This window comes from Esox lucius, chromosome 24 (assembly GCF_011004845.1).
Source record: "Esox lucius isolate fEsoLuc1 chromosome 24, fEsoLuc1.pri, whole genome shotgun sequence".
Taxonomy (NCBI): Eukaryota; Metazoa; Chordata; class Actinopteri; order Esociformes; family Esocidae; genus Esox; species Esox lucius.
The window spans coordinates 19,529,020-19,541,295 of record NC_047592.1 but is presented as its reverse complement, the minus strand read 5'-3'; the positions used below and the strand labels follow the sequence as shown (position 1 = coordinate 19,541,295).

Genomic DNA, 12,276 nt, shown 5'->3' with positions numbered 1-12,276 from the left:
GTATCTTCTCCTATCCTGTCCTAAAACCCATTGATCTGCATCTGGACAGACAATAGATGCCCCCTATGCAAATACCAGATCCCCCACATTCCTCTACCTATCTTAACAGTGGGACTCAGTCCTTTACTCAGTGAGAATACATTGTATAAAGAAATTTCCACAACAGTACACGAATGGTGGCACCTGCAGCTTCAGTGTCACACCAGCGCCCCCCAATGATGTCTGGTTCTGGAACCTTCAGGAGGCAGCCTCTGCCCTGCAGACCTCCCATCAGGACCAGGAGCAGAAGCTGGAAAACAGACAAAACCTCAGAAGGAGAACCAGAAAAAGTGACAGAGGATTTGCGTGTGTTTTTGAGATGTTAAAAGCCCTTCTTCCTCTTCTCTTAGCCACTAAGAAAGACGTCTTGAAACAGTGACAATGTCTGGTGAAATTATCTACTCAAATGTAACATTCAGTCGGCCTCAGAAGCAAGATGATGTGGCAGAAAGTAAAGTCTCTGAAGGTGAGCATCTCTTCATCATTATGCTTTTTTGATATGTGTTTGTATTAGTTCTAAACATAAATTGACCAGAAATCATGTCAGCATTACTAATGATCCCATTGTTATTCAACATTTACAAACATGTCTGATCTAGTTAAACTATGAGGTTTTATCACATAGAAACAGGTGTAATTTCAGAAGCTTCATTATAGGAATAAGAGATTAATTCTAAATGAAATAAATGTTGTGTTTAGTATAGTGTTTTTTGAGTTTCCATGTATTTTAATTGTATGCATTTTAATTGCCTTCAGTGTTATCTAAGACATAGGAACAGTAATAGTGTTAGGGTTAGGAAAATCCCTGGGAAAGTTGCTCAGTCACATTGGTCAATTCTGTGTAGTTTCACACGTTGACTAACCTTCCTGAGAGACACTCAGATAGACACCCTGACCTCATTTATTTTATAGCCACAAGTGTTATCTACTTGTGGCATTGGCGCAGTGAATGCTTCTTTCTGCAAACTCGACCATGCAGTTCATTTTTGTTCAAGTATCATCATATTGTGCTCCTTGAAACAACCACACCTTTTTCCAGAGCTGCCTGTATTTCTCCTGAGGTTGCCTGTGGGTTTTTCTTTGTATCCTGAACAATTCTTCTGGCAGTTTTGGCTGAAATCTGTATTGGTCTACCTGACCTTGGCTTGGTATCAAGTGATCCCCGAATTTTCCACTTCCTAATAAGTGATTGAACAGTACTGACTGGCATTTGCAAGTCTTTGGCTATGTTTTTATATCCCTTTCCATTGCCTTGTTACGCATGTCTTTGGACAGTTCTTTTCCGCTCCCCATGGCTCAGTATCTAGCCTGCTCAGTGCATCCATGTGTGAGCTAACAAAGTCATTGACTATTTATACACTAATTGCATTTTTAAAAGCCACAGGTGTGGGAAATTAACCTTTAATTGTCATTTTCACCTGTGTGTGTGTCACCTTGTGTGTATGTAACAAGGCCAAACATTCAGGGGTATGTAAACTTTTGATCAGAGCCATTTGGGTGATTTCTGTTTTCCTTATGATTTAAAAAGGAGCCAAACAACTATGTGATAATAGATGGCATCATATGATCACTATCCTTAAATAAAATACTATTTTTCTTTGCATGATCAGTCATATTTTCAAAATCAATGCCATAATTTCAGTTTCCGCCGGGGTATGTAAACTTATGAGCACAACTGTAATCAGGCTGAACACGGAAAAAGGAACTAGTACAGTACGTTTCTAATATTTGGCAATCACCAAATAACATTTTGCAACAAAATGTTTGTCGCATTGCAATCATTCATATGCGTGTTCAATAGATAAAAAAGGAACAGGAATGCTCTCCCTTCCTTTCTTCTTACTTTAACCATAGCAGCAAGAGATGGTGAGGGGGACGTCACATACTCTGACATCAGAACTGGAACTGTACCACAGGTGAATGTTCAGAAAGGTAAGATGTGTGTGTGTGTGTGTGTTTAGCATATGGGTGCATGTCAAGGATCCAGTCAGAATTAGCTAGGGATGACATTCCATTTCCCTTGTTATGATCAGTGGGTAAATAGGGATTCATTCCTAAATAGGGTAGTGGAGAAAGGACATGCTATGTTGTTAGGCTACATGAAACATTAGCTAAATAATTTTTATTAAAACACAAATCAAAATATCAGGCTACTCTGACTTTGTTTACACTAAGCCCAATTCTGATATTTTGCTCAATTATTGCAAAAAATAACCTGTTCTCATTAGTACAAAGATACATGAATGGATCAGAATAAGCCAAATTTAACCCCTGATTATAATCTCTGTTCCCGATTCCTTTTCCAGAAAGTGACGTATGTTCTGCTGACCCCTCTCCCCCAGTGGGGTCAAAGGTTGTGACTCCTGAGAGAGGATCACAGAGGGTTGTTTTGGTGACCCTGGTGTGTCTCTGTGTTGTACTGCTAGTTCTGTCCATCACTCTGGGAGTCTTCTGTAAGTACTGAACCATTTTACTGAGTTGAGTCTTTTCACATTACTGAACCAAACAGAGCTGTACTGTGCTGGCCAGGTGATCATCAAAGGATGATGTGAAAGTAAATATTGAAGCAAACCTAAGTTGCCAAAACAAAATCTTGTCTCATTTTCTTGGGCCCAGATGTATCCAACATCCATTTTCTTCGAGCTGTGGAAACTAACTTAACCCAACATACAAGTACAGGTGAGAATATCCTTGACCCAGATGTCTTTACACTGCTCCTACATGTTTAATAAAATCCTTGCTTTGTAGTGTCATTTTGTTTCACTGTAATACATTTGAGTTTTCATTTAACTTGACTTGAGAGGTGAGATGGCTGATTTGGTCTTTGTAACTTAAGATGTGGCCTAGAATGATCCAGTGGTTTAAGCCACTACTTGATTCCGGCCTACTGAACCATTGGATTGATTCTGGCCTACTGAACCACTGGATCGATTCCGGTCAACTGAACCACTGGATTGATTCGGGCCTACTGAACCACTGGATCGATTCTGGTCAACTGAACCACTGGATTGATTCCGGCCCACCGAACCACTGGATTGATTCCGGCCTACTGAACCACTGGATCGATTCTGGTCAGCTGAACCACTGGATCGATTCCGGCCTACTGTTGTTTCACCACACTCCTCTGTTGTTACTAGGATTTCATTTATACTATAAAACACTATTGCTATTACGTTGCGTCTCAAAAAGGTGTTACTTCCACCATCCTTTTATTTGATTTAGTCTAGTTTTAGTTATTGTGACTAAAACATCTTGAACTTTTAGTCATATTTGTGTTATTGGAGTTGTTACAGTCTAAATGAAAAACAGTGTATTTTAGTCACATTTTAGTAAAATCAGATGTAATGCCTGATCAACCTACTGTAAACATATATAGTATAACTGATTTCAAATACAGGTAAAGTATGCTATTGGCAAATGAATCTGTCAATTTTGCCAGCCACTTTGGCAAAATAGCCTACGAGTATAAGGGATCAGAAAAAACACATCATCCTGCCATATCTGCTAAGCAACAATACATCAATTATTTGCAATAGTTTACAGTCATTCTTTAATGATTTGCTCGCGGAACATTAGACAGACGTGTGCCTTATTGTAATGCTGTCGGGATGAGGCAGGAAAGAACAAAAAACAGAGAACTTCTAATAAAAATAACTAAGACATAACAAAATAAGAACAAAAACAAGAAAAATGTAACGGAATCCAATACAATGACCGACAAGATACACTAGGCAAGGAGAAACTTAAAATAGGACAGTGACCCGGAGCACTTGTGAAAGTAATAATAAAAAAACAGATGACCATGCTCAAAGAGAGAGAGAGTAGGATCTCAGTGGCACGGCTGGCCTGCCGTACCTCAACGTGACACGCATGCTGAACCAGTACATATATTTTAAATGTACCTGTCTGCACAGCTGTGGCACAGTTTCTAATAGAGACAGAGGATGAATAGTAAAGTTTCACAAAAGACTGTGTCTGTGGCCAAGTCGCCATGTCGCAACTATTGCCATGGATTTGCAACAATTTATGTAATTAAATAATGACAAAGAAGCTGATCTTGCTGAAAAGCTTTCTCTCTTTCCAAAAACCTCCTGTCCACTAACGTTAGTCAAGACTGTAGACAGACATAATTTTATCTCATTTTGTTTCAGTTAACCAAAGTAGAAAATATTTTAGGTATTATTTCTGGTTAGTTTCTGTCACTGAACTACTCTATCACTATTTCTATTTAAAGAAGTTAACACTGTATGGTAATGTATAGGTCCTGTGGGATTTGACCTCACACTGACATGTTTATCTTTGTCTCATTTCACCATAATGCCTTTTTCAGAACTTTAGAACATCCTCTTTTTAAACTCTTTCAGTTCAGCCTCTGTGTGACCTTTGGTAACATTTTCTGCAATGTCTTTGTCTTCTTCGTTATGGTAAACATTCTTTTGATATCCACTGTCAAGGTCTTCCTGTTGCCTGGTAATATTTTGAGCTGTACAAGGATCATTAGACATGGGGGAAGACCATCAGCACCTGCTCTCATAAGGTTAGGTGGTTGTCCAAGGGAAGGGCTTGATACTGTCCACCCTTGCTCTCTTGCCAGGTGGGCTCTCGTCGCCACTGGGATGCCCTCCCTCCAATGCCTCTCGGGGGTGGAGTCACTGGCTTGTTGCAATCAGTGTATGATAGAATCTAACTTATATAATAGTGAAGAAGTACATTTATGAATAAGTATAAACATGCATGAAGTACATTTCTCCCACATCGGCCGACGGGGGCCTACAGAGTGATTTCAGAGCACGGCTGCCAGACACATGGCTATAGCTCAACAACTTCCAAATTAAGTGATATACTGTAGCTGAAACATGTGGTCAAACAAGAAAGAGGGGTGTAGCAACAGTTCTTGCAGTATTTCGCAGTACAACAAACGCACATAAAGCACAAAATATGCCGTGAGATAAAACATACAGTTTTCAAAACTTTGAAAATAATCGTGTGAGTTTTATTTAATGGAAATAATATGGTCTAGCTTGCATTTTAAGTTGACTTTCATTGAATGTACGGTACAAGTCAAATGTACTCCTGCGCAGTCTATCTGTATGCTATGTTAGGTAGTACATAACAATTAAGCAATGGTGTTATTGAAACTAATCCCAGGGTGTTAAATGAATCAAAGCTCTTAATAAATTTTTGTCACTTCCATGCTCTGGTAGCACGGAGCGGGCGCTTCACACTCGTCATCACCTAGGCCACACCCATAACTCATGACAATGCGTTGCTTGGCACAGTTGAACAGTAGCAGGCTCCAAACTTAAGCCAGCTCCTCACCACCAGACTGATATCCCTGTAGCGTTTAAATGTAAGATTGCGGGATCAGGCGGCTCTGCAAGGCTAATTAACACGTGTGATTGATTGTTTATTTTTGTCTGTAAAGTATTCAAAGCACAGATATGTATGGATCGTCACATTGGTAAATCATCCTGTGTCGCAAAACAGCGATTAATTTCCATAATGGGTTCCTGGCTTGCAGGAACCTGCAGATTTCAAATTCAAAGCCTAGAATCAGGTCTTGACGTTGACATCTCACAGCAAATAAATGCACCAGCCTAATAAGAAACCGAAGTTAAGCAAATCAACACAGCGGTGCAACAAAGCAGGGTGAACCAGGAGGTCTCAGGGCCCATACGGCCGACAACTCAAACCATGTCCAGCCCGTAATGTTTTGCATGGCAGCAATAACATGACAGTCAGTTCGCATCCCTGATATGGACAGCAATCGGTGGCCTATACTTTGTCACGTCCCTTTTAACTTGCCCATGTGTCCATCAAAACGCCAGGGCAGGAACGTTATTTCAGAATATGCACCGATGTCTTAATGATTAATCCAGTAATAATTGTATCTGCTAATGAGTAGTGTTACACCCCAAACACCATATGGTTCACTGTATGTGTGGAGAGGTGTTTTGGAAACCCTAGTAATATGGGAGGTCAATATTTTGTATGCCAAATAGAGAATTGTACACTGTCTTCTAACTAGATGTACATTTTGTGTGTTTGTATCTCAATATACTATGAGACAGTTTTGAAGAGTTAGTAAGTTAACTTTAGTCAACACTTGACTGGGAAAAACTGCATTGTAACACAAGATGCCCTTATAGCCAAGTTAATGGTACTGTTTTCTTTTGACACCGACCTGCTCTGGGGATGGGTAACTCAACTAACCCTGAATGGAAAGACATTAAAGGTTAAATGTCTTTGAATGTTCCCTGGAAGTGAAACTTTTATTTGACTTTTACATTAACAATAGGGGAAAAAGGTGAATTACTGCCTTAACGATAGGAAATTAATGCATTTTAAATTACATAAATAATAATCCACATGTACTCTTGATGCAGGATGGTTTTCCACCTTTAGCAAACTGTCTCAAATTAAGATTGTACACCTGTAGTCCTGTAAATCATTATATTCAGACTATCTTCCCTCTTTTTTCTAGCCACACGATGTGCCTCTGGCTGGAAGTTCTACAATGGATCATGCTACCACTTCTCTGAAGACAAACTGACCTGGGAACAGAGTCAATATGCCTGTATCCGTGAAGGAGGACACCTGGTCATCATTGAGAGTCAGCAGGAGCAGGTATGGAGTAATAAATAGTACCAATATAAATACCATCAGGTATGGAGAAAAAATCAGTAAGATAACGTGCCATCAATTAGGAATTAATGAACAGTAAGATAATGTACCATCAGGGTTTGAAGTAACGAACAGTAAGATAACGCATTACCACGTATGGAGTGCTGAAAAGTAAAATAATGTACTATCACACAAAGTGCAGACTTCAAATTAGGACTTCAAATTAGGACTTCATTATTAGACATGGATTAATGACCTATTAATGCATCTATAAAGCCGTGATTATGTGTGCATGTGTTCATAAACATATTAACTAAGTATTAGTTAACTGTTGGAATACATATCAACAAATATTAACGAATACATTAAAACATAGTATAAACCAATAGTTAATCAATGCATCTACAAATAATGAACTGTTTGTGGTTGTGTCAATGAACATTTTATTAAACTTTAATTATAATCAAACAAATTAATATTGTCTACAAGTACTTTTAGGCTATGAAAACGTAGTTATGACTTTACAGTTTACAAGGATCACAAAGCTAATTAACTAATACTTAATTATAAGAACTTAATAGTTTATAACCATTTGCAAGTTCTAACCATCAATTACTAAACAAATGAATAGTTGTGACTTTACAATAAGGATAACACATTAACTTAACTAATTATTAATGATCAGTATGTAACAGTTCATAATCATCTAAAAGCATTAATAAACTAGAAAATACTGCTTTACAGTCATTAGGATGAATAAATAAGATCTGCATTTTTGAACAAAAGACTATAAAAAGCATCAGACATTTGGGTAATATTACTTTGGAGATAATGAAATGCTATTTTTTGTGAGAACATTCAAGCATGTTTAAAGTATATATAAAACAGATTCTTGAAACAGCAGAATTATACATGTGATAATTAAGCAATACATTTGGAGTGTAACACATGAGTTCTTGAACATCATGACATATCAACAAGAAATAAAACACAGGATTGACAACAGCTATTATTGTTCATGATGGGCCCAAGAAAAAGCAAGTAAGTAAGCAACAGGTCACTAAGTAACTAGTAAGGTAATGTTCACGAAGGACAAAAGCCTGGCTTCTGTGACTGGACAGTATTCAGCAACAAATGACAGTAGTTGGGGGAAAGGTGTTGTTTGTGAAATGAATTAGGGTTATTCTATATGTTGCCTTCTAAGAAATGACTTCCTTTGAACAGATTATGTTCAATAATAAACGTTTGAATGTTTTTGCTATGATGAAAGACACCAAATCATGGATCTGTAGTTGCATTATGTCACCATGAAATAATTTAAATTAATGTATGAATTCATGTTTGTTATTGGGCCATTCAACAGTTACCTAGACATATCCATGTGTATTAACACATGCACACCAATGATAATTTGCATCAATTAAGATTTGGATTGCAATATATGAATGTATTGATTGATGTTTTTTAACATGTCCTTTATTAGTTACCTATTCATTTGGTAAAATGTTTATTGGCACAACCACACACAGTTCATTATTTGTAGATGCATGAATTAACTATTAGTTTACACTATGTTTTAATGTATTTGTTAATGTGTATTGATATGTGTTCCAACAGTTAATAATAATTAGTTAATATGTTTACTAACATATGCACACATAATCAAGGCTTTATAGATGCATTAATAAGTCATCAATCCATGTCAATTAATTCATTTAATAATTATTATTACTGTATCCTTATTGTGAAGTGTTACCCTTTCAATAAATGTCATATCCAGCTGTATTTAATTACAATAGATATAATACTTAAGCTATTCCTCTTTCTCTGTTTCTTCTGTCCCTCCTTAGGACTTTATTAGAATGAAGGTGGGAAACACTGAAGTTAAAAACAGCTACTGGATTGGAATGACAGACATTAAGGAGGAGGGAGTGTGGGTCTGGATGGACAATACAACCCTTAGTAACAACACCAAGTAAGGATATGTTTGAATCTGACAGTACAAATCCGCATCACAAATCCACATCACCAGCATCAAATCTCTGTTTTGTTCCAATGATATATTCATCAAGTATCATCTTAATCACCCACCAAGATATTAAGTACCATAACATAAACCTACTATAGGAAAGTCATGATTCGTCATTGCCTCGTCAGACGGTTTAGCCAATGTCTCAGGCTCTCACTCGTTACCAAGAGCAGTGAATTAATGTGTATTGCAAAACATGGCACAATACTAAGTAGGCTTTTCTCCAGTTGATATACAGCTCTGGAAAAGAGACCCCTGCATCTTTTCCTTCCTTTCCAAAAAAAAGTCAGAAAAGAAGGATTTGAGTGAGAAACAGAAGTGTTAAAATGAAGAGACCACTGCAAATTGAACGCTTCTGTTCCTCACTCAAACTTTCCTTTTCAACTTTTTTGGAAAGGAAAGAAAAAGGTGTAGTGGTCTGTAAGTTTTTCCAGAGCTGTATGTAATTGCATTGCAGTCACTGGGAAAGAAACCAATTTCACATTGGCAGTGTTTTTATCAATGTCAGTGTTTAAGTTTGTGTCATTGGATTGCATTCAAAGCATGTAGAGCATCATAATGGTTAGCTGTTTTCTTAATAGTTTGATTTCAATGGGAAAAGATGATGGTCACATGGTTGATATATTCCTAAGTGCATTGCATTCATTGGCTCCCTCTAGACATTATGGTTCTGATGTCTTAGTGATAAACCAAGAAAGCACCGAAACAGAACACGCTTAAGTTGCTGTAATTACTATGTAACTAACACAATAATAAATGCAGTAACGACATGGTAATACAGTTGCTAAGGAATTAGTTATTACACGTGTGTAAATAGACAGTCATTTGTTAAATATTAACCCACATGTGTGACTACTAATCATATTACACATTCTTTTGTTACCATGTAAGGCTAAGGGCTACTTCCAAGAACTATTGTGTCATACGTAAGTAAAGTCCTTAGTCATGGTGCCTTGACCATATACTGGACCAAATCAGTATGCCAAATCACAATGCTCGGTTCTTCCAGGTAAATTAAATCCAAACAGCGTTGCCTACCATTGCCCTAACTCCTAACCCTATATTTAACCATTCTTTGTACCAAAGAAAAGCTACGTGAGGAATGACATTATTTCCAATCAAATATGCTCCTTCCTAGTATATGCCAACAAGGTGGTAAAAGCTATTGCATCTAGGTGTCAATAGTTCAGGAAAGACCTGTTATCTGACACTGATAAAATTGTTATTTCAGCACTGAGATGCAGCTCCAATTGATATGTAAGATGGGGACAGGACGGGAGGGTTTGACCCAAGGATCTTTAGTGACGTTTTACATGTTCTATCAAATGTCAGGGTAACATTTTGATAGTCTGGCCTGGGATTCTAACTAAGTTATAAAAACTAGCAATTCTGTTATTAGTAAACTACGCAAAATTATTCTCTGCCACAGAATGAAAGCTGAGTCCAGTTTGGCAGGAAGAGGGGACTGTTTTATATAAGACCTTTTGTGTTCTATGTACAGAGGGTTTGACCTTTACTAACCCTAAACATACCCACCAAAAATACACCTCTTTCAATGCGAGGATTGCCAAAATATACTCCTTTCTCATAACTGTAGGTTTATTATTGTTATGAGGATGTGTGGTTCTCACAAGTACAGTAGAATAGTACACACACACACACACACACACATTTGTACACTCAAACGTACATGCACACAATAACACAATATTCGTACTCAACTGTAGAATAATTAGTTACTGAATATAGTTGTATAACCCATGTGTGTCCTTCTGTGGCTACATACAGTATGGAGTAATGCTTTATCTCCTTCCTGTTCTAGGTACTGGGATCTAAACAATGGAACAGATGTCAGTGCCTTTCCAGAACCAAATAACTGGCCTCCAGGTGAAGACTGTGCCCAAATGGGTTGGCGCTGTTCTGTTCAAATCAGTTGTTGGTTTGACCTTGGATGTGATATACCATCTAAGAGAATCTGTGAGAGCCGTGCAGCCAACTATTAATCCTGCCAATATTTTTTTAACCTTCAGCCAGCACAAGATAGTGGTCATTGCTGTCGGTACATTGCATCACTTTCCCAGACCCATATAAGAACTAGCCCTAAACAAAACACAATGCTTAGTGGAGATTGTCCATTTAGGAGTCTGAAACAGTCTGAAACAGTCTGAAACAGTCTGAAACAGTCTGAAACAGTCTGAAACAGATCCATAGTGAATGATTTGGATGTGTATCCAGAGTAACTAGCTGCTGTACATGTCATCTTTTTCCAACAGGACCAGTGTTTGTGTTTTACCTTCTGGATTCAGAAATGATATGTGGGGAGTTCTGGTTTCATCCATTTGATTGTGATAAACTTCAGGGCTGTTGTAAGCAATATCCCTAAGAGATATTTATCAGACCTTCCCTCCAAGCCATCGGGTATTACTCCCAGTATTCCCACCATAGAGTCCTGTGGGATATTTTGTTGAAACACGTCTTTAAGCACATCAAATACTTCATTACAGAAAACATGTAACATAGGGCACAGCCAAACTACAAGAATGGTTTTCAATTTGTGATCCACAGTTTCTCCAACATGAACTTGTTTGAGTTTATGTTCATCTTTGAATCTCTGGCGTCCGGAAGTATCTAGTGATTATTTTCCATTTAAATTCCCTCCATGTGTTTGAATTTGTCACTAGGCCTGCTTCTGTGAATATGTCTTTCCAGGTATCCTTTTTTCAGATATCCAATGTTTGTTAGCAGTGAAATTGTTTTAGATGGTTAACATGCTGATTGTATTTTTTGAGGCTAGGTAAATGAGTGGAAGGGATTGTAACCTTAGTGATAAATAAAATATTAATGTTTAAATAATCTGACTCCATATTGTTTGTAAATCTACGCAAACCTCAATGACCATGATATGCTGGAAGTTCTTAGAAAAGGTAACTAGTCTTTCATCACATTCCAAACATTTAAAAGGTTGAATGTTTCACGGCCCACGTTATCCTCAGTGCTCCTCATCAGTCAAGTCCAGAAGACAAGGGACGGTGTATCAACACGTAACTCAGAGACGATCATTCTGGTCACTTTGATTTATGTGTGTGTATGTGCCTCTATCAGTTATCATAATCACCCATAATGTGTAGGTGGTTTAACATGAACCATACAGTAAAATGGTGTGTGTTCCTGGGTCTAACAGAAAGTTAATTATGCCCAACGACTCAGGAATAACTCAAAAGTCAAGTGTTCCTGGGTCTAACCAAACTGCTTTCAGAATTCCAGGACTCAGGGACTCCAAGTCTGGTCTCTTAGACTTACTAATGTGTGTGTAATTACCAGTAGCCCTACGAGCTTCAGTATGGAGATGAACGAGGAATGCCCTAGTAATCTGTATTCCAAAGTAGCACAATTTATTCCAATCAGGTAATAAAGTTACTATACAAAACATTATTACATACCAACACGATTCAATGTCCTCCCAACTAGCCTAACAGTGTACTAATTATACCATAGGGATTAAAGACACTATAGCACAAAGGTATGCAAGGAGCTTCTGTTGAAGATAGACTCCTGAATATGACTACAACACAACATGTTGGGAG

General features: G+C 37.7%; 1 protein-coding gene across 3 annotated transcripts; it reads left to right on the top strand.

Moving 5' to 3' along the window:
• Positions 1-270: 270 nt before the first annotated feature.
• LOC105010021 (CD209 antigen-like protein E) lies at positions 271-11,531 on the top strand. 3 transcript variants are annotated; one of them, XM_020043242.3, is made up of 7 exons: positions 271-505; positions 1,894-1,971; positions 2,346-2,492; positions 2,656-2,718; positions 6,524-6,666; positions 8,514-8,638; positions 10,515-11,531. In XM_020043242.3, exons 1-7 carry the CDS (start codon positions 421-423, stop codon positions 10,693-10,695), a joined length of 822 nt encoding a protein of 273 aa, XP_019898801.2. In that variant the 5' UTR covers positions 271-420; the 3' UTR covers positions 10,696-11,531. The 3 variants fall into 3 exon arrangements, with proteins under 3 accessions (XP_019898801.2, XP_012988497.2, XP_012988498.2); XM_013133043.4 differs by having other exon boundaries at positions 272-505; positions 1,897-1,971; XM_013133044.3 differs by lacking the exons at positions 271-505; positions 1,894-1,971 and adding an exon at positions 2,876-3,110 and having other exon boundaries at positions 2,475-2,492.
• Positions 11,532-12,276: the final 745 nt, after the last annotated feature.